The 27,214-nt window shown below is 37.1% G+C and overlaps 1 protein-coding gene across 1 annotated transcript in view; it reads right to left on the reverse strand.

Annotated features, from left to right (window-relative positions):
* Positions 1–2,885: 2,885 nt before the first annotated feature.
* The window catches only part of Orc5 (origin recognition complex subunit 5), a 57,254-nt gene continuing 32,925 nt past the window's right edge, over positions 2,886–27,214 (reverse strand). Inside the window, exons 13-14 of the mRNA XM_010634013.3 lie at positions 11,715–11,827; positions 2,886–3,429 (exon numbers count right to left, since the gene is read on the reverse strand). Coding sequence (XP_010632315.1) covers positions 3,384–3,429; positions 11,715–11,827 — 159 coding nt within the window. The 3' untranslated portion in view covers positions 2,886–3,383. The remainder of the gene's footprint in view (positions 3,430–11,714; positions 11,828–27,214) is intronic.

The raw sequence follows: 27,214 nt of genomic DNA on the forward strand, positions 1-27,214 counted from the left end.
CTGGTGCACATGTTGCAGGGACTGAGTAGGAAGTTTCTTACTGTCTGAGTATTCTGTGCTTCTGAAGACAGTAATTCATCAGCTGTTGGTTAACTGTTGGAAGTACACTGCTAACTGCTCAGTAATCGTACTGTAAGGGCAAATAACGTAAGCCCTAAGCCACCTACGCTCCCATTTGATCATGCTTAGTTCTGACTATCGCACAAGATTATGAAGAATAGGTAATGCATCTGCATGTGGATTAGGACTCGGCGGACAACCTTTTAATTCCAAAAATAAAGATACAAAGTATCATGGCAATTTGAAGAAATTCAAACATTTAAGCAAGAAATGATTTCTCTAGGTGTGGTACTCCCAGGCTACAAACATGTACTTCATGATGGCAGTAGCTAACATTTACTAAGCACTTACTGTGTCTGTTACCTTACTTGGGCCAGGGTACAATGGTATTTTTAGACTAGGTAATTCTACTATGGGGTGTGTGCTTTAGTACATTCAGCAGCATCCCCAGCCTCCCTCTCCCTAATTCTGTACCTAATAATGACAACCAAAGATACCTCCAGGAATTGCTTAATGTTCTCTGGCAGATAATGCCCCACGGGTGAGAACTACTCCCTTAGAAAAATCCATTTATTTAATTTTGTATACTACTCTATGATCTAAATTATTTTGTCCACTGTATAGACATTATCAGTCAACTTTGCATTAGTGTAAAAAAACAAACAAGCAAACAAACAAAAAACCTAAAATCCATTGAAAAGAGGAAAGGTTTATTTTAGCTCACACTTTTGGAGTTTCAGTCCATGGTCAGTTGGTCCTTGTTTCTGGTCCTGTGGCCAGGCAGCACATTACAGTGGGAGCATGTGACAGAGGACACTGCTCATCCCTCATGGGTGGGAAAGAGGAAAGACAGGCTTGGAGTCCCACCAAGCTCTTTAAAGGCACACTTCTGACCTAGCTTCCTCCCACTATGCCCCACCTTTGAAAGGTTCCACTGTCTTCCAGTCACACTACAAAGTAGTGACCAAGCCTCTCAAACATGGCTTTCGTGGGACACAACCAAACCATAACAACAGGCACAGAGAAGTTATAGAACTTACCTAAGGACACAGTACTGAGATAGCTGGTATTTGGTCCAAGGCAGTCTGACTGTAGAGCAATGAGTCTGAACTGGTACCGTGGTATAGAAGCTGCAGTGGGCTGTTTGTATCACTGAAACCTCCAAAAGGTTCACCATCAGTGGTATAGATTGAATCCCTTCTGTGACCTAAAGGTTTGATGAGACAAGGCTTGTGGAGTCTAATTCCACAGTGGTTGAAAAGAAACTGCGTCAGCCATGAAAACTGGTTCAAGGATTGAAATGACTTGAAACGGAGAAGAGGACCCAAGGTCTTCATCTGTGTATAGGTGGCTTGTGGTGCTTCAAAGATTGTAAAATGAAAGCTCACCTACATACAAATAAAAAACCACGCAGCTTAGTAACTTTCGTCTTTTACCACCTAAATCACTAAGAAGCAGATAGATACCTATATAATTCAGGTGCCTCCTCTCATTTTAATAGAAATATCTTGCCCACCAGGCAGTGTAATTCTCATCAATTACATTTCCTCCCGTAATTGGAGAATTACGTCTTCCAGATAGAGAATTCCATTTGCAGATGACCCTTGTTAAAATGTTAATGTCCATATTAAGCTCTGTTAGTCGCTGTTTATCTAAATTAATCAAATTAGTGAATAATTTAGCAAGACATTAGAAAGTAAATTACAAAATAGCAAAGTTCTGATGGCCTGGTCAGGGGCAGGGAAAATGTAGTTACAAGGAACTGTAGTTAGGGGAAGCCACACTTGGGGCTGATGACAGCGCGGGGTAGTACAGGACAGGAAATGTGCTGGGTAGGGGACAGGTGACCAGTAGTGAGAAGGAATAGATGGCTATTTACAGGAAACTTGCCTTTCTGTGTGATTATCCCTTCACATCCTGATATCCCATAAGTTTTTCCTCAAAATTCAGACTGGGCCTTGACAGGCTGTACGACAGACAGGCAGCTACACAGTAAATACAAGGTGTGGAAAACTATCCCAGCCAAGATTGCGCATCCTGCAGTCAGCTATCCCAACTATCTTCTACTCGGATGACATCTGGATTTCGACATGCAGAAAACCTAACTGAAGCTGCACTACACGTGCCTTATTCCTGGTCCTGGCTTCTCCAAACATCTTGGAACACAAGCTTTACCATTTCCCGTGGGAAACAGAGGATGTGCGGTACACTACGTGCTAGATGTGGATACCACCAATTGGGCTAAAAAGTCTTCCCTGGCTATCACATGTAGGTAGGCAAAATGGAATTCCACTCTTTCTCTAGTCAATCTCTCTAAATAAAAATGTGTGGAAAACAATTTGTTTTCTTTGACCCAGATAGTGTCAGACAATCAGTACATAAAAAGGGTTCCTGCCTAGAATGTCTTCTGTGAAAATTTTTCCCCAGAAAAGAAATAAAGGGATAAAATATGACTGAAACTTAAACTAGCCTCTGCAATCACTTTAAATCTGCTCAAAACAATTTTCAAGCATTCAGATGATCATGGCAAATTTAAAATCAGAACCACATTCACAACTAATATAAAAGGGGAAAAATTATTGTAAAACTCTTAAAGGCCAATGATAAAAAAAACTGTAAGCAAGCAAGAAAAGAAAAAACCATTCACTGGTTCGAAGCGAGCATGAGTGTTTAATCACAAGTGGGTGACCAGAGAAAACCTCACACAAGCACAGCGAAGTGATCAAGCAGGCTTAGAGATGGAAAGGGGGTCTACATCCGATCAAGCTGCCCCGTCTCTCCAGAAAACTAGGGTGAAAAGATAAGCATATACAAACTTGGATTTGTAAAAGAATCTTTATTTCTTATATTTCTGCAACCAGAATCTTTTAAAACGGTGGCCTTAGGAAACCTGCTCTGGCAAGCAACTGCAGAGGATCCTGTGGAGAGGAAGTGAAAAGACTGGGCAAATAAACAAGGGCTGCTGGCACGTTCAAAGCGCTGGGGATAGTTCACAGAGCAAAGCGCAGTCCTAAGTAAATGGGTTTCAGGCAATTTTGGTGTTAAGATAACATCATTAAGAGTAGAACAGATTGTGCTCAAACCCTGCTGTTTATAATTAACACGTTGCTTCCAAATACTCCAGGGTCCCTGGTAAATAGTCTTCTGCTCACATCCACCCAGACCAATCAGAATATTTTCATCAGATTCCATGCTGGGCCAGCACCTGTTTGGACAAATCCAGTAGAGCCAAAGAACTCCTCTCCCTGGCCAGCCAAGTAGCTGGATGAACACAGCTTGGCTTAGTCATTGTCACAGTGTCCATATGGCTTTGAAGCTTGTTTTCACAAGAAATCATACAAGTATTTTATTATGTCAAAGTTCACCGTCCTATAAACAAAAACAGATAATGGCATTAGCATTCTCACCTCTAGACTGCTCAGCTTAGTAAGATTCTGTGGAGAACAAGCAAAAGAATTCAGAACTAATGAGAAATGATTCTACAGTACTGTCAAAAGCACCATGACAGGACGCTCAATTTTAAACAAGTCACGAGGAACAGTTGCTTTAAAAGTCTTTTGAAAAAGTTTTTGCCATGCAAAAAGTTTACTTTTCTAAAAAAAAAAACAAAAACAAATTTAGCTATTCAACATCTTGTATTTCAAGTATGCACAGAAAGTCTAGATTTTATTTGAAAGCTACTCGTTTTTGTCTAATAGAATCAAGTAATTAGAGAAACAAAAGTATTTAAATCTTCTTTGCTTCTGAAGATTGTTTATCTTCCAAAGCACCTGTTTTACCATTACTTAAATAGATAGCTCATCTGTCCTCATTTGTAGATTTCATTCTTTTCAGTCTTTTAACAGGGGCTGACCTGTGTGTGTATTGTAACTAAATCTGGATGATCTAAGAATATGATACAACAAACAGAAGATGTGGATATGTATTTTTGTACTCTGATGGCAGGCAGAATAAAATAGCAGAGAGAGAGAGACATATAATTATTTTCCTTTCTCCAAACACATTCTTCACTATAAATATTCAGACTTGGAGGTTTATTATTTGAATAAATGGTCAAAATAATTAGATATAATGATCTAGCCATAAGTATAAAATTAAAGCCTTAAGTATTCAATTCTACAAAAATAATCATCCATGTGAGAACAGCCTTTTAAAGATTCACTAATTGCATGCTCATTTATTAAAACTATCATCAATTAATGTTTTTGTCTATCATTTTGTAATAAACTTTCTACAAAAGTTTTTAAGCAAATGACTGACATCAAATATTTTTAAAAAACTGGAGGCGGAACTATAGATAGTGCTTATAAACACACATTTAAAAATAGCTTAAGTGAAATGCTATGGCTATTATGGAGCCCAGTGCTGGACTGAAGAGCACCCTATTTGATTGTAACAGTGCCTCTCCAAAAAATGCTAAATCTTTCCAAATGGCACAAAAACACTGCCAAAGTAATTGTTATCATCAGCAATGATAAAACTAAAGTTAGTTACTTACATTTTAAATCTTACACAGGAAAGACACAAAAGGCATGGTTATCAAGTCAGAATGCTATTTTTTGTGTTTTTCTTTCAATCAACTTTTAGCCCCTCAAATGTACTACCAACAAGGAGGTACTTATAAAAATGATTTAAAAAGACCATGTTTTGGGTTCAAATGATCTTTTTTGTAGAGGATTTAGAAAGGAAATATATATAGGAGACTACTTTTAATCACTGAGAGAAAAGGGAACTGGAATTGTGTACATCCCATTAGGCACATTTCACTACAATGACTTTGGGTCTTAAGGTTATAAATGTAAAGTGACAAAGTCAAATGTTGTCTTACTGTTGCTGCTTTGGCTTTAGGTGACAACAAAAAGTTTACAAATAGCTAAGACGAAAACAAATTTGAACACTAGGGGAATTCATAAATTATAAGGCATTATTTAATGTACTGTTACACAGCCGTACATAAATGATCAATATGAGGACCTACCTACACTGCTAAGGTACAAATAAGATAACAAACAATGCAGCTACATCATAGCTAGCTAGTGACAGCTATGGAGAAATGCTTGCCTAACGAACTAGTTCTAGATGAAGGCAATAAACAAACAAAAATATTCTGATTAATGACAAGGCTGCTTTTCTCCTTTTCAGTTGCCTACTTTGTTACTACAGCGTGATTTATGTGGTATAATATTCTTTAACAGAATAAATGGACTGATTTTAAAACTCTAAGCAACTTAAATGTATTCATTTATAAAAGCTTTATTGCATTCTTTCCGTTTTGTCAATGAGAAGTCCTCAAGCAAAGCGAATCACACAGTTGAATATGTGAGATCATTCATTTAAGAAACATCTACTGCCCAAATGGCCAACAGTCCTCTTATTCTCTAGCCCCCTACAGAAACAGGTGACTTGCCAATTGATCCCCACATACATTCTTCTAAAATAAGCCAGAACCCGACAGAATAACCACAAAGGCACCATCAAAAATTATGTCACACATAAAGCAACATTTTGCTTTAAAGGACAAACAATCCACTTTTTGAAAAAAGCTTTAGCTTAAAAATTTCTGTGTGCTTGGCATTTACTCATGGATTTTCATGGCTTCAGATGTTTATTAGACTCATGTTCATAAGTATAATTTTAAGGTAACTTTTATATAGTATAATAAATTCTGTCTCCCATGGAATATAAATAAATTACTACCTAAAATAAGCAGCTGGAAATGGGATAAACATAAACATAAATCAGAATTTAGAATAACACAATTATATGACATCAAGGATTTAATTTTACCTTTAATGTTGTCAATATTTTTTACTCTACATTGAAATATTTTATTCTTATAGGATACTATTTTATTTCCTTTTGCTTCTGTGGGTAGTTTGAGTTCAGGTTCTTTTTAAAAATTTGTTTCTGACAACTTACAATTCTACAACTTTAAGTTGGAACACTAAGTTACGTGGCAGTATCTTCCCACCGATTATGGAGGAAAAACAACTGAAAGCTTATGACTTCCACTCACATTAAGAACATTCCAACCACAATAACTACCATTTCTCAGTCATCTGTCTTCTTTCATATTCTACCTCCACACCGTGTTTTGCTTTGGGAAGCGGCCTCCTACTGCTTCCCTACCAAACCTTCCACTGTTCCGCGGTCAGTAGAGTTGTCAGCATTTGCTTCCATCCTCCACAGCTGCTATTTCAAAAAATTCCACATTTCTCTCAAACCACTACTACTATCCTGTATCTCTTGTAGGGTTCCCCTACCCCTTCCCTGGGCTTATTGTCTCCCACTGCAGGACTGTTTTCTCTGCAGCTCTTTCCAATGAAAGTGGAGCATTCTACTGTATCCCAGACAGTTCAGGGTGGAGTTGGTGTTCTTGTGCAGAAAACTGTTCACAGGAGACCCAGACCATTCGATCTATCTTCTTGTCGCCATCTCTTAGTCATTGAGTAATTCCGTTTTCCTTTCCATCCTAAGAGCTGCATCAGCTGGCAACTTCACTGCATGCTTGACCCTCTCGTTTCCAATGACCTTCTTTTCTACTCTCATGACTACACTCAGAAATGCTCTAACTCTTTCTTACATGCCAGGTAAAGGTACAAGATCCCAGTAATGAACGTAGCTGTACTGTCTACCTGGAATGTACCAATAAATTAAATTTTAAAAGATGCTCTAACTCTAAAAACATAAATTCAGACATTCTACCACTTGAGCCCCATTTTTTTCCATTTAAGTTATGTGGGACACCTTGGGACAATCAGTCCACAAAGCGCTTTACTTTTTCTGGACCCACAAGTAGTTACTGATTGTTTATGTGCCAGACACTGAACTACATATTAGCCCCTGACTGCCTTTACTTCTGGCCCAGCTTAGACTCTGCGGTTCATCACTTCAAGTGCTCACTTGCTAGCATCCTCTGAACGCACCTGGCAAAGCCCCAATACTATGCGATTTCAATTATACTTCTTTGCTGTCCTAGTAGCTAGCATATGGAATGCTGTTGGAAAAGCTCACAAGTCTCATAGATTGGTGCCACTGTAAATTCAAGGTCAAGAACTTCAACCCTCCCAGCAAATGGCTCTCCTTGTCAGCATTTGCCTCCATCCTCCCTAGCTGCTATTTCAAAAAATTTCCACATTTCTCTCAAACCACTACTACTTCTGCCATTAGTCACAATTTTACCTCCTCCTCCACTTGGAAAATGGAAGCCATCAGAGCAGAAAGCCCTCACTTGCTGCTACTAAACCTTTAAACTCAGCTCCATTTGAAAGTTTTTCTCTTGTTAGAATGTAAAATGATTCCCCATCCCATCCAGGGCTCCTATTCTAAATCCCCTGCTTAGATAATATTTCAAAGACTCTGTGCTTTAATCTCTTTCTGTTTTGCATCATCACTCTCCTTCTGTATGCTTTTTCCTATCAGCATTTAAACACGCTCAAATCTTTAAAATACCTATAAAATCCTGGCATAGAGGCCCATGAGGATAGCATATAGCTGTGTTATACTAGCTGCTTTATCATCTTACAGCCTAGTACATACTGGGCAACACAATAAATGTTGTCTGTACTTTGTGCATCTACTTTTTCATAAATACTACTTAATCTGACTTCTACCCTATCCTACCACTGAGAGTGCTCCTGCTAAAGTTACAAATTCCTGTTTCACCATTAGGTCAGAGGATTTTGCTTGCTTTCTGGCAGCATTAACTTTTGACCATTATTCTCTCCCTTAGGTTTTCCTAGTTTTCTTGAACGTGCAGCTTTATACATAACTGCTTTATCCACTTAAGCCCACATGACTATTTTCCTGTGCTTTTATCCTTCAAAATTGAGACTTCAACAACTGCATAGTTTTTTTTTGTTTTTTTTCCAGAAGAATATACACTAACTTGTTGACTCCCTTATTTTGGACGTTTAGATTGTGTTTTGTGATCTAATAATCACTCATTCTCTGCCACAGATATCTGGAAACAGAACTCACTCTCTCTTCTTTGGTGAACTGCTCTAGGGACTTCCCTTCTCCACCTAACTTTGCTCTGGAATGAAACTGTCTCTTTAGCTTTCCTTCTTCTTGCTACTCTAAACAAGACCATGTGGTTCCCTTCATCTGAGGTTTTTATTGTTATAGGAAACTACAGGCAATATGTATGTAGCCCATACCATGCTAGGTTTGACCATAAGGCGGTGACAGACACACACGGTCTACTTTGAACTTCACAGACTTATAGTATATTCCAGGAAGAAAGATGAAGTCTAATTATTCAATTAATTATTTAATTAAAATGCTATATCATGAAAAACAAAATGGGACCTTCCTAATTGTATGTGTGGGAGAGGAGGTGATAGTGGTTAATGCTGTTTGAGAAGACTTTTTTCTTGTATTGGTGATTGAACTCAGGACCTTGTGCTTTCAAAGCAGGTGCTACATCACTGAGCTAAATTCCTGGCCTGAGAAGGCTTTTTTTTTTTTAAAAAAGAAACATTTATACTGAAATCTACACGTTCTATAGCAGTTAGTTATATAAAAAGAGAAGTTTAGAAATCTGCATATGCAAAGAAGAGAACCAGAATGGTGAATACGAAAAACTGAAAAAGACAGAATGGTGGAAGTATAAATACTGAAAAGAAGAGGTACAAAGGCACAGGGGCAAAGGCCACTTCAGTTGGGCTGTATGGGCTATTTTAAAGACCATTTGAAAATGGGAGAATGATATTAATTTTTTATAAGATCACTTCAGCCACAGGGTGCACAATAAATTCTAAGGAGACAAAAGCTGTTAGAAGATCAATTAGGAGGCTATAGAGGAGAGGATGGTGGTTTAGAGCGGAAATTATACAAATGGATAAGTCAATGAGTGTGTGACATACAGAATTTGGTTGATTCAACAGGGTTAATGGCTGGATACTGGAAGGCAGACATGTCAGGAGGACTCCCAAGTTGAAGGCCTGTGCAGCATGGCACACAGCAGTGCTTGCCACTGAAACAGGAAATACTGGACCAAAACTGGATCTTTCCTTTATTCAGGAGAGAGGTGAGGGGAAGCAGAAGTCATTTCTAAGTTTAGTTGTGGGAGTGTATTCTTATAGTTAAGAAACAGTCATTAAAGGTGAAAAGTACTATTTAAAAGGACTGGCCTTTAACAATAAAGGAGTTCTTAACATACTGAGGGGCCCTGAACTTACAGATGTAGCTAAGATTGCATCTTGTATGAGAAAAGAGCCTAGGACCAAGCCTCAAGGAACAGTTCTATGTAAAGGTCAGAGGGAGAAGACAAACTAAGAATAACAGCCAGAGAATAAAGGCGAAAAACAGAAGACTTTGGAATCACGGACCCTGAGAGAAGAGAGTTTTAAGAAAGTGGTCAACAGTGTCAGGTGCCACTTGAAAAGTCAAATAGTCTGAGATGAACCGAGGTTCTGGGGGAAAGGAGGGTATGAAATTTTGAGCACAGGTGGAAGAATCTATTTTAGGAGGAAGCCCACACACACAGTGAAAAAGGAAAGAGAGAAGATGGCCATCAACATTGACAGTTGAAGAAATTCTCAACTGACGGTTTCAATTTTGTTCTGTGAAACAGAGTGAATGTAGGTATCGAGATTTGTAATTTGAATAGAGTCAAGAATCTAGTGGGCAGAAAAGAAACCTCACCACCAGGTGCTTTATTTCTGGAGATGTAAGCTGAGATGGTAATCAGTCAGGAAGAGATTATGGAAACAGAGAGAATTTGCTAGAGTCTCAAAGAAGCTGGAAGTAGTAATAGTCTGGAAGTGGCAACAAAAAAAGGACGCCACAGAAATGACCTCCAACCTTGAAAGATTGGGATTTGAGAAAATAAATAGCTACCACTAGAGGTAACTCCAGGGAGGAAATCAGTTTTTAGTTCAGGAAATAAGGATAAAAATTTGGAAAAGATGAAAACACCAGGGAAGGAGGAAGGGAAAGAACAGGAGGTTAAGTCAGCTGAAAAGAAGTACAAAACGTTACAGAGATGTGAGAGTAGAAGAGGGCATCTGTGAGAAGAAAGGGATGCTTATTAGTTGGAGATTGCTCATGGAAAGGAGGGAAGAGTACAGAAAACAAAGAAACTAAGTACAGAGTTACAGAGAAAAACTGCAGGTCTATGGTTCCTGCTCCCTTCTGAAGCAGTAAATGGAAATGCACCTCTGTTAATGTCACCGAGATGCTATAGATTAACACCAAACTAGGCCTGGTTCGGCTGTATTCAAAATAGTAGGGACCCAGAAACTCTCTCCCACCCATGATTACGCTGGGGCACAATTCTATACATTAAGAGTAATAAATCTGTGAAGTAGGTTTCATTCCAGAGTTGTTCCTTTGACAGAGACTCTTAGATACAGAAAAACTAATGTCATTGTTAAGAAAAAAGTTAAGTTATTCCTTTATGATCATACTAATACATCCAGCAAAACATTTCTGCAAAGTTCTGTGTGTAAGAGCTTGCTTGGCTTTTCACAGTGAAACATTAAAATGTTCATTTCATGTTTTAGGGTCTATATGTCACAGAGATCTGCCAAATGCTTACGTCACAGTTTCACAGAACTTTTAATTCAGAGGAGACTTTAGGGCAGAGGCTGTCAACCTGTGGACTTCAAGAAGCTGTGAAATTCATGTAGGAAATCTGCAAATCCATACCCAGGCAGGTTACTGTTTTGGAGGCTGAATAATGTCTTATGCACTATGTATTTTGAAGTTGGAAATACATGTAAATACTTTCGCCATTAATTTATTTTTTGTGATTAATTTTAAAAGGATGATAAAACAAGTTATCTATCCAAAAAGTTTGGAAACACTGTCCTGTAAACTGTCCCGTTCAACCTACCACTGTGCACATGCGTCACCCCGTCCTATGATCCTGAAGATCAGCAGTGAGCTGCGACCAAGAGATGAAGTCTCTTATGCACATACATGGCTGGAACACTCTTCCTAACAGTAAATACACTCTCAGGAAAGCATTCCATTCTCAGACAGCTTGCACTGTGACAAATTTGCTCTCCTCTGTGAACTCCTAATGCTCAGATCATCCACTTTGCTCGAGATAATCATAGAAATACACGACAGAGTCCACAAGTCCCGCCTAAGGCTTTCTCTCATTCTTCGTCCTTCAGCCCGGGAGGTAACATGGTTCCTCCTTCTACCACTCTTCTGCTCCTTCAGCACGTCCCAATCTGTGTGTCCCTCTTAAAGGACTCACTGTGACACCCCTCACCAGACTTGGTGTCTGCGGTAACACAGAACAATGATATCCCCCGAGCAAGACGCTATGTCTTAAGAGACATTAACGTGTTACCTAAGCTCACTGGTCAGCTAAAACACAGAGGACCTAGGTCATCAGGTCTCTCCCATTGTATTTCAGTACAGACCTTTTTTTTTTATAGCCAACAATCTTAACCACTATCATTCCAATTTGTTAAGGTCCTTCAGCATTTTGATTTTGTCATCTAACGTCTTAGGTATTGTTCCTACTAAATTTGATGGGGTTTATTCTACAGTGCAGCTTAATCATTCCTGCCACTTAAATTTTTTGTTGTTGTTTAAATGACTAATGACATATTAGAAAGAACATTAGCTTTTATACTTAACATAGCATTTATATAACTGAAGACATTTCACAGTAACAGATACTCTACGCTTACCTTGCAATAGCTCTGATGAAGTCCAGTGAAACTGTACACTTGTACTTTGGTCCATCAAGCTGATCATCATGGCCAACCAGGGTTAACAGCTGAAGGGTCACTAGAGAGGTAATCTACAGAGAAAGTATCTTTAGGAGAACTTGCTTTAATGAGATTACATGATATCCTTTTTCTGAAACATCTTATACCTTTGATAAGACACATAGCTAAACCCATGAAAGTATCTGGACAGATGACTATGCTGAAATTTGTATGCATAATTGTACATGTTTCGAATCCTTACATAACAACTAAGCGCGTGAGTTTTAACAGGTGAGTCAAACTAACAGCCCTTAACAATACCTTTCATTAATGACTCTGACTCAAGTGCTAAATTTTAAAAATATAAACAGAACATACTCTTTCTCACATAAGCATTTCCTGGAATTTCTGTCTAAGCCTCTGTGAATATCAAACCTATACTATCTTGAAAAACAATTAAAATTTGAAGTTAGGCATTTGTCACAGAGGCTGGTTAGATGAGAGATAAATGTATCCTTCCAGCCTGGACTTAGTCTTGCTTTAAAAGCTATCACTGATTAGACAGCCAGAAAAACACTAGAATGATTAATAGCAGCAAAAACAAAAGTGTATTTTGATAGGTCAATTAAAGTAAAAAATAACTTCATGTTCACATGGCCAACCAAAGGGTTAAGTGCTCTGAAATCTGATACAGGAAGCTAATCCAGGAGCTTTTTGATCAGTCTACTGTCCTCCCAATTTCTTTCTTCTCTCCTGTTGGCCAGCAAGACAGACAGCCAGAAATAGCAGGAAGGAAAAAACCAGAGGCTTGAAGCCGGGCGTGGTGGCGCACGCCTGTAATCCCAGCACTCCGGAGGCTGAGGCAGGAGGATCACTGTGAGTTCGAGACCAGCCTGGGCTACACAGTGAGTTCCAGGTCAGTCTCAACTACATAGCGAGACCCTGTCTCAAAAAAACAAAAAACACCCCAAAAGCTGGAGGCTTGAAATAATACCTAATCATGTCTTAGGAATTAAACTACTCACTTAATTTTGGGACTAATACTTGGGAGATGCAACTGAATATTCTATGAACAATAATAGCAAAAATTATTTGTTTGGTTTTAAGTATCCTACACACATTATCTCATTTATTGTTTATGACCCTATCAGGTGAATATTGTTATAATCACTTTACAGAGTTTTAGAGAGGTTAAGTAACTTTCCCTGGACAGCAGAACAGAAGGTGGTACAGCAAGAAATTGAAGCCTAGGACCATCCTCCATCCTCATCCTACTACTATGCTTTCAAGGACTCCACTACATTCTCCATTATGATTTCAAAGGGCAAACTGTCAGTGTTTGGCCAGCTGTCTTTTTGTTAATTTATTAACAAATTAAAGGGTGAGTGCATGGTAGATATCACAGTATTTTACACAGAGAAAATACAATAATTAGTAAATATGAAGATTTCAATTAGAAAAATAATTTGTATTAATACATCAAAATACCAAGCTTGGCATTCAAAATGCTGACTTTCGTTTTTAATTCAACATCACCAATTAGGTTACATCTCACAAAACACTTTTTTTTATAAATGCTGTATGTTGAAAAGAGGATGTATCTTGGTGGCTGTTGTATACTCTGATCCGTATGTGGATAATAAATTAAGCTTGTTATTTGTTTTACTCAAATCTCTAAATATACCATTTTAAAAAAATCTGTTTGATCTATCAAAACTGAAGGAAGGACTGGGAATTTAGTTCAGTGGTTCCGCTGCCTGCTTTGAAAGCACAAGGGCCTGAGCTCCATCCCAGGTACCAAAAACAAAAACAAAAAACTGAAAGAAGCATTAAAATCTCCCATTTGGTCCTATCATTTCTAATTGTTAGTTTTTGTTTTGCATTTTTGAAGCTACATTATTAGTGAAGATTTTAAAATACTATACAGTGCTAACAAATGAAACTTTTTCATTACTATATAATACTTTTGTTCTCAATAATGTCTTTGCCTTAGTCTATTTTTCCTAATATTAATACAGCCATGTTGGCATTCTTTGATTTTACTTTCAAATTTTATTCTCCTTCCTCATCTTCTTCTCACTCTCCTTTCTTGAAACCATAGCTGCTTTGTCACTGGCCTATATCCCCAGCCCTTATATTTTATTTTGAGACAGGGTTTGCTAAGTTGCCCAGGCTGGTCTGGAACTTGTAACCCTCAAGCCTCAGCCTTGCAAGTGGTTAGGATTACAAGCATGCACCACCGTGCCTGGCGGTTTAAATGACCTTAACTTTAGACAGTTCTCACGTAAACAGCGCGTAGTGGTGTTTAGCTTTTACAGCTGTGTAACAATTTTATCTTTTAGTCGAACCATATACTCCATTGGCTTTTACTGTATCCAATGATTTGGTAAGATTTTATTTCTACTTTTATGCCAACCTTTCTATTTGTCTTTCCTTTTCTGTGTCTTCCTCATTCCTTTGTTGGCTTTTGTTGTGCCGAACTATATGTTTTCATTCCATTGTTCCACTTTACTGCTTTGGAAGTAGTCATTTACTCCCTTTAATTTATTTCCATTTTTATTTTTCTTCTGCTCGCAAACTATCTTAGAAATCTTTTCAAATTGCCCACTCATACAGTTTAGCTAGTTTTTTGACTTGTTTTGTGGGATTACAGAATACGGTATGAATACTAGCCGCCTTTCAAAATATGTTGAAACAGCTGGGTTCTCTGGGAGGGAAGAGGATGCACACGACCCCAGGTGTCACTGTGCCAGAGGACGACGACAGTGAAGTCCACAGTGGAGGCCACCTTGCCTGTCATCTTGCCCACCAATGCCCACTGTAGGGGTAGACACAGGTCTTCTGATTTCAGGAAAACAAAGAACATAGTTTAAGAGAAAAAACATGCAAAGCTAGGAAGACCTTTCTTCCGCCACTTACAATTAAGACCTCAAATCGGTCAATCTGAGTTTCAATTTTTAAACCCCCCCCCAAAAAAAAAGAAAGAAAAGAAAAAAGAAAATAAGAATAGATCAGCTGGGCCAGGGATGTGGCTCAGTGGTGAAGTGTCTGCCTGGCAAGCTCAAGGCCCTGAATTCCTGGTACCAAAAAAGAACAAATCAGCCAAGCAGAGATGTTTTAAGTATTAGAGGAAGAGGAGGGATAAAAACAGAATTGAGATGTTACGTACATGTACCAACTCTCCACAATGAAAGCGATCATGTACTGCAAACATGTACTAAAAAATAAAAACTGAAAAAAAAAACTGTTAGAACTTATAAATGGTTTCAGCTATCAACAAACAAAAACTGTGGCCTATCTAAACATTAGCAACTATCCAGAAGAGAAATTAAAGGTATATTGGATAAATTTAACCAAGGAGGTTACACTCTGAAAACTATAAAACAAATTTAAGAACACAAAGGGAAAGATAGGTGCTCATGGACTGGAAGAGCTCGTATTGTTACAATGTTTATACTACCAAAATGATCAACACATTCAGTGCAATTTCCTACCAAAATTCAGTTATATTCTCACAGAAATAGAGAAAAAAAAATCCTACAATTCCTATCAAACCACAAAAGATTCCTAACAGCTAAGGCAATCTTGAGATAAAACAAAGATAAGGTACTATAACCACATTACACTGTAAAGCTATAATAATCAAAATAGTATGGCATTGGCATAAAAACACACAGGAACACAACAGACAGTCCAGAAATAAAATTACCTGGATACAAAGATACAAGAATACACCATGAGGAAAAGTCTCAATAGTAAATGGTACCGGGAAACCGAATATCCATATACAAAAAAGAAAGAAAGAGAGAGAGAGAGAGAGAGAAAGAGAGAGAGAGAGAGAGAGAGTGACAGAAAGAAAAGAAATGAAACTGGATCCTTATTTTACACCACACTTACAAGAATAAACAAGAAATGCATTAATGATTCAGGTGTGGTGGTATATGCCTATAATCCCAGGAATCCAAGTTTGAGCCCTGCCTTGGAATTTAGCAACTCTGTGAGAATCTGTCTCAAAATTTATAAATATATAAATAAATAAAATTTTAAAAACTGCTGGGGATGTAGCTCAGGGCAAAGGCCTTTGTTCAATTTCCAGGACCATTTAGGAACAGATTAAAGACTTTTATGTAAGACATGAAGCCATTAAACTCACAGAAGAAAAGATAGAGGAAAAGCTATTTGACACTACTGTTGGCAATGACTTTTCAGGTAAAATTCCCAAAGCACAAGAAACAAAAGTAAAAAATAAATAAGGACAAGTCTGTCAAACTCAACAGCTTTCGCTCAGGAGATAATCAGTAATATGACAAGGCAACCTATGAAATGTAAGAAAAAAAATCAGGTAGTTTAAATAGATAATAGTTGTAAACAAAATTTCATTAGTAACTATATTAAAGGAAAACTACTTCAAACAGAAATCAAAGATTGAAAAACACCCAACTGTTTAGAATAAAACACTTAAAAGCATATGGGAAAGTCAAAAGGACACATATCAAGCAAATATAGTTGAGCTCTATATGGGTTTTGCATCCTGTCTCATCCAACCATTTATCAAAAAGTTTTGCATCTTTATCAAACACACATTTTTTCTTGTCATTATCCCTTAACAATATAGTACAACAGCTATCTAGATAGTACATACATTGTGTTAGGTACCCATAAGTCATCTAGATGCAAAACATAGGGAGGATACACACAGATTATAAGCAAATGCTACATGATTTTATATAAGAGCCTAAGCATCCACTGACTATGGTATCCACAGGGCTCCAGGAATCAATGCCCTGCAGACACCAAGGAATGATGTATGATGTACTAATTAAGAAGAAAAATGAAGGCATATTAACACAAAACAAAACAAAAACGACACACACACTCTTAAAGATTTACAGAAAGGTTTGCTGAATAATGATAAAATGCAGGCCCTTGAACTTTATCATGAAAGGATGAGACACAGAACAGGATGGGAAACCAAGGGATAAAGGGGTCTTGGAAGAAAAACTGCTGAAGACAAAGATGAGAGAAACTTTACACTGCCCTCAGTTTAGAGACAGGTAGAAAGAACATCATGGTTAGAGTAGGCCTGAAATGTTAATGAACTAGAAGATTTACAGAAAAGAGTAAGATAATCTCCTATGGCAAACTGTATTAAATTCAACCCTTTCTATTGCTCTATAAAGGATTAATTTGTGAAAATAGGTTACTATTAGTCTTGAAAAATTATACACTAAACTCATGTTATTATTATTATTAGGTAAGTCTTCTTAGTACTTTTCCTTTAAAATAGAAGAAAAATTAATTACCTTTTACTTTATAATTGGCATTTCCTTAAAACTTTTACTATTATGTGATTCCCATACATACATACATACATATATTCTTTAAGTTGTACAGTAAATTATTCAATTCTCATAGAAAAACAAAATTTCTTTAATCTAGTTGTTTGAATTTCAAAACAATTTTCAGATATCTTGATTTTATTAGTTTCACAAATGTCCAAAGGTAACCAAAACTGCATGAATAGATTAATCATGCACACTGTGCAAGATACAGTATCACTTCAAGATGCAACAGCTCAAAAGTACTTCTAAAATATTAATAAAATGTTCACTTTTGTGGGAAGGAGGCTGATACAGTAAAAGCTAATACAAAAAAAAAACTACATCTAAATAAAGTGATTAAATTAGGATTTGATTTTCACTTTAAAAAAGTCTCGTTTCAGTAAGGTTTCATTCCTTGACGTGATCATATGAAAATTATAGTACTTAAAAACTCAATACAAATACACAGGTTAGGAGAATATTACATAAAGCAGTGCATAAATAAACCAACAACCTAAAAGTACTTCTCTAGATTATTAGAATGTTGCTAGAGCAAAACTGGAGTACAAAGATATATGGTCAACACTGAATCTCACAACTAACTAATTTGTAATACTAAATGAAAATTTTTGAAAAACTACATGAAACCTTTAGAAAACTATTTCTATACATGCTTACAAACAAGAATACTCACCTTTCTCTTTGCTATTCAAACCTAAAATTATCCATCTTTCTAATTGCATATCTACCAAATTCTTGAGAACTTTAGGTATTGTGGAGGATTACAGAAAGTACTTCTTTACTTCCTTGCTCCACTTTTCAATATGATAAACCCACATCTCTAGGCTAGCAGTGACACCTAAGCAGTGTGAGAAGATGGGTCAGTGTGGATGGACAGATGTCTCTGGACAGTGAAAGTGCTCCACCTCAGAGCAGCATGTATGCGAAGGCAGAGGTGGGACTAGTCTTTCTCATCTAGCTACTGAGGATTCAATGAAAAATCTGTCACTCCAAGAAAAAGAGATATAGAACAATCATTCCTGTTGTTAGGTTCTCAAATGCAAAAAATGATTTAGTTTCTAGTTTCGGCAAAGAAGAATAAATCAGAATATTCTGCAGCTAATAAATTAACATCTTAGAAGGATTTCATCCTGTTGGGAAAAAGCTCTTTAAATAATAATAGTAAAGTATACTATACTCAAATATGATTTAATCTTTTTTTAGCACTATATAATTTATACAAGGCTTCTTATTCAATTGAGCTCTGAATTACCCTGGAATATATCTGATAATCAGTATTAACAAAGAGCCAAGATAGAGGGTTAGAAGATAAATACGGGAGAACTTCCACTCCAGAAAGGATGGCAGAGATTCGTATTTATTGTTCTTCCCTGCTAAGTACAACTATAATCCCTGGAAATAACATAAGAGGCAACAAAAGGAAAGTCGAAAGGTAGAAATAGGACGGGGAACATTTAGGAACTGCAGGCCTGGAGGAACAACACAGAAGCAGGGAGTCTTCCAACTTCACACTCAATGGCGGAAGGTGAGCCAGGCACAGGGCCTCTGATGTGTAACCCAGTAACAGCAGAAGGCTGCCCAGGTAGGCTCACTCCTTCCTGGACTGAGGAGCCCACTGCCAAAAAGAGCTGGCAAATTGCATGTGGCAAAACTATCACTCAAAAATAAAGTGAAAATGAAGATATTCTTCAGTAAAACTAGCAACTATGTCAGCAGCAGATCTAACTTTAAAGAATGGCTAACGGAAGTTTTTCAAACAAATGTGATAAAAGAAAGAATCCTGAAAATCAAAAAGAAAAAAAGGAAGAGCACACACACACACACACACACACACACGAACTTTCAAATTTATTTCAAAATGTTTGAGTACCTGTGAAACCACAAAAACCTACTTGTAAAAATAAAGCATTCTGACCTTTATTTCTAAGGATCTTTAAAAACCACGTGACAAAACGTGGCCTAAGTGAGAAAATCAGAGTGTCAATTTTTTCAATATTGATATGCCACTGTTTTTAAATATTTACAAGTTTTAGAATTTTTTCTATTGAAATACAGATGATTAGTTGTGTCTTATGGTTCAACCTCAGAAGGATTTGTAGCCACCGGTCTCATGTTTTGAGCCCATACAGATTTTCATAAAGCTGCTGCAAACCTGGGCTATTAAAACTTGGATTTTAGGATTGTAGCAAAACTGTTATTAATACTAAACAACCCCAACCTGAGTGTTCTATTTTCCCCAGTTCTTACCTTTTATTTCCATTTTTTAAAATGATGACAATTCTATTTTTGTTTGCAGGATATAAAAGAGAACTACATTTATAATTTGTTAAAAAGTAAAATTTTCCAATGTAAAAAAAACAAAAACAAAAAACAAAATCCAAGACTGGGAACCTCAGAGACCAATGCTTCATTTAACAGATGGGAAAAGACAATGTACATTATCAGTTCCTAGTCAATTGTTCCAAACTAATGTTTCACATTTAAAGGCAAACATGCATGCCATGTTGGAGGTTTACTAGAAAACATTTCAGAGTTTTAACAACAAATTTTAAGTATGTAAGAACATTTAGCATATTCAAAGTGTTCTGCTAAAACTAATGCCTTACTTCAGGTATTGTGAATACTGAATGTATTTGCCTAGACTATCACTACTGGGAAAAACAAGATCTCAGTCTGTGTGCTTTCCTCTATTGTCTTTTACAATAACTGAGAAGCATGTACATATAAACTGGTATTCATAAAATCCACTGTGGTAAGCAGCACTCACGAGTGCTCTAAGATATCACCCTCGTAATCAGGCATACGTTGCACAGGGCGGCAGCAGGCAGGACTAACCACTGGGGCGGTGTGTCACTTCACTGGCCCTGAGTATCACAGGCACCGTGAGCTGGAAAGAGACTGAACAAGCTACATGTAGCTAGGAGCTGGGACACTGGAGCAAAGAGGCAGCCAGGGCAGGGCACGCTCGGGCTGTCTTCTTCCCAAACTTGGATGCTAGCAGAACTGAGCTGGAGACTGAATGAGCTGCAATGTCAGAAGCCAGGCCTGCTGGAGACTGACGAGACAGAGGCACGACAAGGGCGTTAGCCACGAAACTCACCCACCAGCATCCCTGGGGACAACAATGGCTCCTGATCATGGCACATGCCAGGGAGCAGCACTGCAGGCCCCTCTGAGTGTCATCCTCACCAACAGCAACTGTTTCCACTACACACGCCCTCAAGGAGGTATGTAGGCCCTGGACTAATTCTCCTTGTTTTTTGCTTTTAAGTTTAGTCTTTATGTGTGTTAAGCTTTTGCTTCTAGTGTTCTATGTTGCTCTGTCACATTTTCTCACATCAGTGATTGCATCCTAGAGAAATCTAACTGTATCACTGTTGGTTCACAACTGTATTCCACCACCCTATGTCTTCCGTGTTTTCTCTTACTTTCTCACTTATATTCCTTTCTTTTTTTGCAGTACTGAGGCTGGAACCCAGCACCATTGCACTGGGCTACATCACCAACTCTTCCCCTCTTTCTTTATTGAGACAAGGATTTGCTGAGTTAGTAAGTAGCCCAGGCTGGGCTCTACTTGCAATTCTGTCTCCGCCTCCTAGAGCGCTTGGACCACAGACGTATGACACTCATCTGGCTCCTTTGTCTTTACTTCTCCTCTCATGACCTCTTCTATCTTTCTGCTTGTTCCCCCTTTCTAAAAAAATCTGTCTTTTATACATGATTACCATCAAAATGAATATCATTAACACATAATTCTTGCCAGCCTATGGTATATTTTCTATCCTTCCCTGAGTTACTGAAATAACAAAGATCTTTTACAACAAGCTTTTGATGATATAATATACACTTTGCTTATCAATTGTTGATATTACTGGTAATCACTCTCTTCTCTCAAAGCAGTGCTAGGGACTGGATATCAGACCCAGAGCAGCCTGACTTGGTGGCACCACAGAGAGACATACCCATGACCCAGTGCACATGACCATAAAGAGAGAGCCACTTACCTCAAATCTAAAATGGTGGAGATAACCACCCATTCCAGCCAATCTGACTTCAACACAAAAACACATTTATGATGAGAAAACAAAGCAATAATGTGCTTCTAAAAATTTATAACTCCCCAAAAACCGATTCCATAGCATGAAATTCCAAATAATTTTATTTTATTTTGGTACCGGAGATCGAACTCGGGTCCTTACGCTTGCGAGGCAGGCCACTGAACCGCTGAGCTAAATCCCCAGCCCTCTCAAATAATTTTAAATTTGACTACTTATAAGGATTGGTAAGATCAAAGTAGAGAGAAATAATTAGCTAAACAAGTCAACTGAGAAGATAATCAATGAGCTCCTCCAAGCAGCTGAATTAAGGAAGAGAATGAATGCAGGATATGAAAGACAATGTCAGTAAACAGAGGTTCTGCAAAAGAACCAAGCATGAATTCTGGAAATGGAAAACCTCCGTAAGTCAAATTTAAAACTCAAATGAAAGTTCCAATTGTATGAAAGATGAATCAGAAGAATATTGGGGCATGAAAGCAAAGTGGATGGACTACAACGTTCAGACAGTAAAAAGAAAAAATAAACAGTGAACAGGTTACTTCAGCAGATCTTAGACAAAAAAAATTAAAAGACAAAAAATTAACAATCAGTGGCCTAGAAGACGATGAGAAGGAATAGAGTAGTGGCACAGAAAATCTGTTCATTGAAATTATTACAGAAAATTTCCCAAATCTGAGTAATAAGATGGATGCCCAAGTAACAGAAGCATGGAAAACTCAAATGGACGTGACCAGAAAAGAACTTCTCCACAGCACATCCTAGTCAAGATGTCAAAAACTCAGAAGAAGAAAGAATACTGAAAGTGGCAAAAGCGAACACTAAATCACTGTTAAGGGCAAACCATCAGGTTAATAGCAGATTTCTCAATAGAAACCTTAAAGGCAAGTCAGACTTGGAGTGGCGTATTTCAAGTCTTCAAAGAAGATAATTGCCAACTCATATGACTATACTTTTAAGGCCATCTTTCAAAACTGAAGGAAACAAAGTCCTTCTCAACAAGTAAAAACTGAAGAAACTCAGGATCACAAAGCCAGCACTGCAGAAAATACCCAGGACAGTGATGACAGATCTTTTAGAGATGAGTGCCCAGACTGCAACCCCAAACCCACTTATTTACTACAAAGTGCCAACACTGAAATTAAACCTGAATAGTGAGATTTTATTTAGAAAAAACAATTCATACATTAACAGCTTTTGTCTTAAAAAGAAAAACAAAAAATACACATGCCAAAGGTTTGCCACCTCTGACCTAGGCGAATCCTAAACAAAGAAGACAACCACAACCACAAGACCACAGGAAAGAACTGGGGGAATAGATAAACAAATGAGAATCACAAATGAATCAAATGCTAAAAAAACCCAAAATGACAGGAATTAGCACATACTTTTCAATAATACCATTTAATGTAAAGGTCCCTAATTCTCTATTTAAAAGACAGACTGGAAGATTGGATGAAAAAAACAATACCTATGTGTTGCCTAACAGAAACATGCCTCATTGGCAAAGACATACACAGTCTGAAAGTGACAGGATGGAAAATAACATGCCAAGCAGCTAGAACCCGACAGCAAGCAGGAGTAGCCATATTTATACCCAACAAAGTAGAGTTCAAATTAAAATTGGTCTGAACAGATGAAGCCTCTAGAAATTGGTAACAAGAACAATTCATCGAGAAGACAACTGTAAATATGTGTGTATATATATATATGCATATGCATAGAATGCTGCCACACCCATTTCATAAAACCACTACTACTTGACCTGAAAGATAGATAGATAGCAGGAGAATCTATTAGCAGATGTGAACACCCAACTGTCACAAATATATAAGTCAACCAGACAAGGAACATTAAATAGATTTAATATACATCTACAAAGGGTTCTATACAGCAACAGTAGAATATGCATTGTTTTCAACAGCTCAGAGAACTTTCTCCAAAAAAGACTGTATTTTAGGCCATAAAGTGAGTATCAATAAATATTAAACACCTGAAATAATTTCATGGATCGGATCACAATGGAATGAAGGAAGAACCAACAGCCGAAACCAAACAAAAACAAAAAACAAGTTAACTAACCAGAAACTACAAGAACACATGAAGATTGAATAATATACACCTGAATGATCAGTGGGTCACTGAAGAAATCAGGAGAAATTTAAACAGTCTCAGAATCAAACAATAATGGAAACAACATACCAGAATCTGTGGGACACTATAAAAGGCAGTTTTAAGAGATAAATTTATAGCGTGTGGTGGCTCACGCCTGTAATCCCAGCACTCAGGAGGCTGAGGCAGGAGGATCACTATGAGTTTGAGACCAGCCTGGACTACACAGTGAGTTCCAGGTCAGTCTCAACTACATAGTAAGACCCTCTCTCAAAAAAACAAAACAAAACAAACAAAAAACAACCCCCCCAAAAAGCACAAAAGGTAAGTTTATAGCTATGCATGCCTACATTAAGAAAATCTGAGAAAGCTGAATCGTAAGGTCCTAGAAAAACATGAAAAAACAAACCCAAAACCAGTGGAAGAAAAGAATAAAGACCAGAGTGGAACTTCATGAAATAGAGACTAAATTACAATGGATACCACTGAAACCCAGAAGATTATTACAAACTATTTTGAAAACTTATATTCTAATAAATTGAAAAAGTCAGAAGGAATAAATTCCTAGACAATATGATCTATCAAAATTGCACCAAGACTGGTACAAATTCCCTATGATGAATGTTATCATGTATATCTAAAATACATCAATAAATGTTTTGCTAAAAACCAAATTGAACCAAGAAGTCTGAGAAAATCTAAACAGACCGGTAGCAAGCAATGAGATTGACGCAGTAATAAAAACACTATCTACCTACTTAAAAAAGCCCTGGTCCCTGCTCAACTTTACTAGATCTTTACAGAAGAACAAACACCACTGCACCTCAAACTTTCCATGTAATAGAAAGAGAAAGCATGCCTCCAAATTCTTTCTACAAAGCAGCATTATCTGGATGCCAAAATCATGCAAGAAATTAACAAAGACATGAACTACAGACTAAAACCTTGATAAATATAAATGCAGAAATTTTCACTAACATTCTTGTAAACAGAAGACAATAGCACATTAAAAAGATCCCAGAAATGCAAGGATGGTTCAAGATACATAAATTAATAAATGTAGTATCTCATATAAATAGAATCAAGAATTTAAAAATCACATCATGATCTCAATATATGCACAAAAAGCTTTTGACAAAATCCAACATTCCTTCATGTTTATTAAGGACCCGTCAGTACAAAACTGGGGGGGGTTGGTATAGGAACCAATTAATAATATTAGTGATCACAGGAAATTAGTGGTGGAATTGGAATTTACTACGGTGTCTAGGCTCTACACGAGAGGCACTGTGACAGGCACTTTAATTTCTTCAGTCTTTACAATTTCCCCATAAGTAGATACTGTACATGAACCTGATTTTTATAGATAAAAAAGTCGTAAATTGTTCAAGATCACCACACTTAAGAGTGCTAAGAAGACTGCTGAATTTGAATACTATCTGAATCCAAAACCCGTATCTTTGTATTATGCCAACAAGAAGGTGAATACTGAATACAGATAACTTTGTGGGGATAGACTGAGGATAGCTTGATGGAAGAAGGAAAAAAGTGAGTGAAGTGACAATTCTGGAAATATTCCACACTGAATGAAAGAAGGTACTTGAATGTTCTAGGGATTAGAAATCCAGGGCATAACAAAGGAAAAACCTCATACAAAACTGGGTAATGAGGACAAAGAACCATCTCAGAATAGGCAAATGTCCTGTTCCAGGAATAGAGATTAGCCTTGAAAGTAACAATAATCTTGTAAGCAAAGTTATTAGATGTGTAGGATAAAATGCAGAATTTCTTTAACCTAATGACATACCTTTCCACAAATTAAACTGCGTATTACAAATGAACAATGTTTCCAAGATGTAGCTTTAAAAATATAAATAATTTAAGATGGAAGAGAGAGCATGATCTTTTTTAAAACCTGAAACTATTAGACAACAATGAAAATGTTATCCAAGGCAGTATCTTACATGTGTGGATTACAGATCATCATACTAAAAATTAGAATAAACATTAAAAACTTTAAAAAACAAAGATAATGGAAAAGTTTCCCTGAAACACTACTTATTTTCAATAAAAGTCAATTTAGTTATTTAAATAAATTTAAAAACTGTGAGCAAATTATTATTCCTTTTCTGGGTATTTATGGCCTATAAAGACATATTCTTTTGTAAACATTTACATTTTAGGAGACTACATCCTGTTTTCCACAGTTGCTTTTCTTATCTACTTTGTTAAGCTCAAAGTTGAATGGATGAAATTCAAATGAATTATAAAGAGAAAGGAGTACCAGGGATTTAGCTCAGTAGTTCCGCTGCCTGCCGCACAAGTGCAAGGTCTCAAATTCGATCCCTGATATTAAAAAAAAAAAAAAAAAAAAAGGCCAGGGACGTAGATCAGTGGCATCACACGCAAGATCCTGAGTTCAATCCTCAGTGCTCCGCCAAAAGGAATCTAGGGAGTGGATTTTTTTTTCAAATCAGGATTTAGATTTGACGCTAGAAAATACAGAACCAAGTTTTAAACTTCTGAATTTAAAACAAAACTATAGTAAAAGACAATGGTTTTACCACTAGGGTTTTGATGATATGTTTCCACTGATGTTTTTTTCTCAAAATAAAAATTGTGCTTTCAGTCTTTGGGAATAAACAAAATCCCCACAAATCTGAAGCATCTTGCTCTCAAAAATAGTACCTTCCTAGCTTTCAAGTTGTATTTTGAGGCTGTTTATTAAGTATTTTTACTCCTTCTTAGTTTAAAATAATCTGATTCAAACACCAAAGTATGTATTCTTTTCCTTTGACTAGTTCCTATGTTACAACTGAGACATTAACAAAAAAAAAGAATGATAATCTCCTTATAGATACAGTATTTTTAGATTTCTATCAAGTGGGGTTGTGCAATATTTGCTTAGTTAATCTTTGTTCTGTGTATTATGATGTTCTTTGTTCTCCTCCACATAGGGGATGAGCTGATTATTTATGTCTTAACAATAGGAGTTGGTGTACCACGGTGAGAACGTTTTTTCCCTTAATCTGAGAGGCAGTCACTAACAAGCTTCAGCGGGGAATGCTTGATGTAAAAACAGTGTGAACCTGTTCCTGGGCTAATAAACTGTTCTTTCTGCCAACAAAAGGAAATCAATTTACAAGTGTAATTAATTTTTAACATGCTCATTATTTTTATACTTTCATAGGTTGGTACATATGTCAACTGATTTATGAAATATCCTATTGTGCTTGTCCTACAGAAGCTTTATGATCCAAAGCTTATTAAATTATTTAAATAAATGAACTTAATATGTGAAATGTCAGTGTATGAATTCCACACAACAAGCACTACATTTAATCTGACATTGGATGATGTGATGTATCAACACCCAACTGCCACTTTGTCGCACACAACAGAGAAGAGGTGAGGGTAGCACATGGAAAAGAAGGGCAAATACTGTCAAAGCAATGCAAAAAGGAAAGTAGATTGCTAGTTTTTAAATATGTTGATATAAACAAAAAGCGAAGTGCAGACTCACTGAGAAACAGCATTTGGGGGATGGACCATGAAGCACAAAAGAGCTAGAGTGCAACATTTTGCATGTAACAGTGCAAAATAACAACCAGTGTGCTTTCAGAGATGAGTGAGCTCATGGGGAACAATGTACAGGATGAATTAAGGAAGCGGCAGAAACTGGAACAGACTTAAAGAGCCTAACAAGAAAGGCTAGGGAATGCAGGTCTGGTTTTGGAGATAATGGAACTATAAAGCATAAGCACAAAAATAAGGCTAGATTTATTTTTTAAGGTTTATGCTGATGCCTGTGCGGAAGATCAGCTAGCCAGACAATGTCTCATGACAGACATATCAGATAGGAAGCTGGTGCAATAGTCAAAGAAATGATGAAGGTGTAGATTTAAGGCAAGAATGGTACAGGCGGAAAGAAAAGAGTAGGTTCAAGTAACATTTCCATTTCCGAGGAAAA

This window comes from Fukomys damarensis, unplaced genomic scaffold, assembly GCF_012274545.1.
Source record: "Fukomys damarensis isolate Sample0158 unplaced genomic scaffold, DMR_v1.0_HiC HiC_scaffold_4, whole genome shotgun sequence".
In the NCBI taxonomy this organism is placed as follows: Eukaryota; Metazoa; Chordata; class Mammalia; order Rodentia; family Bathyergidae; genus Fukomys; species Fukomys damarensis.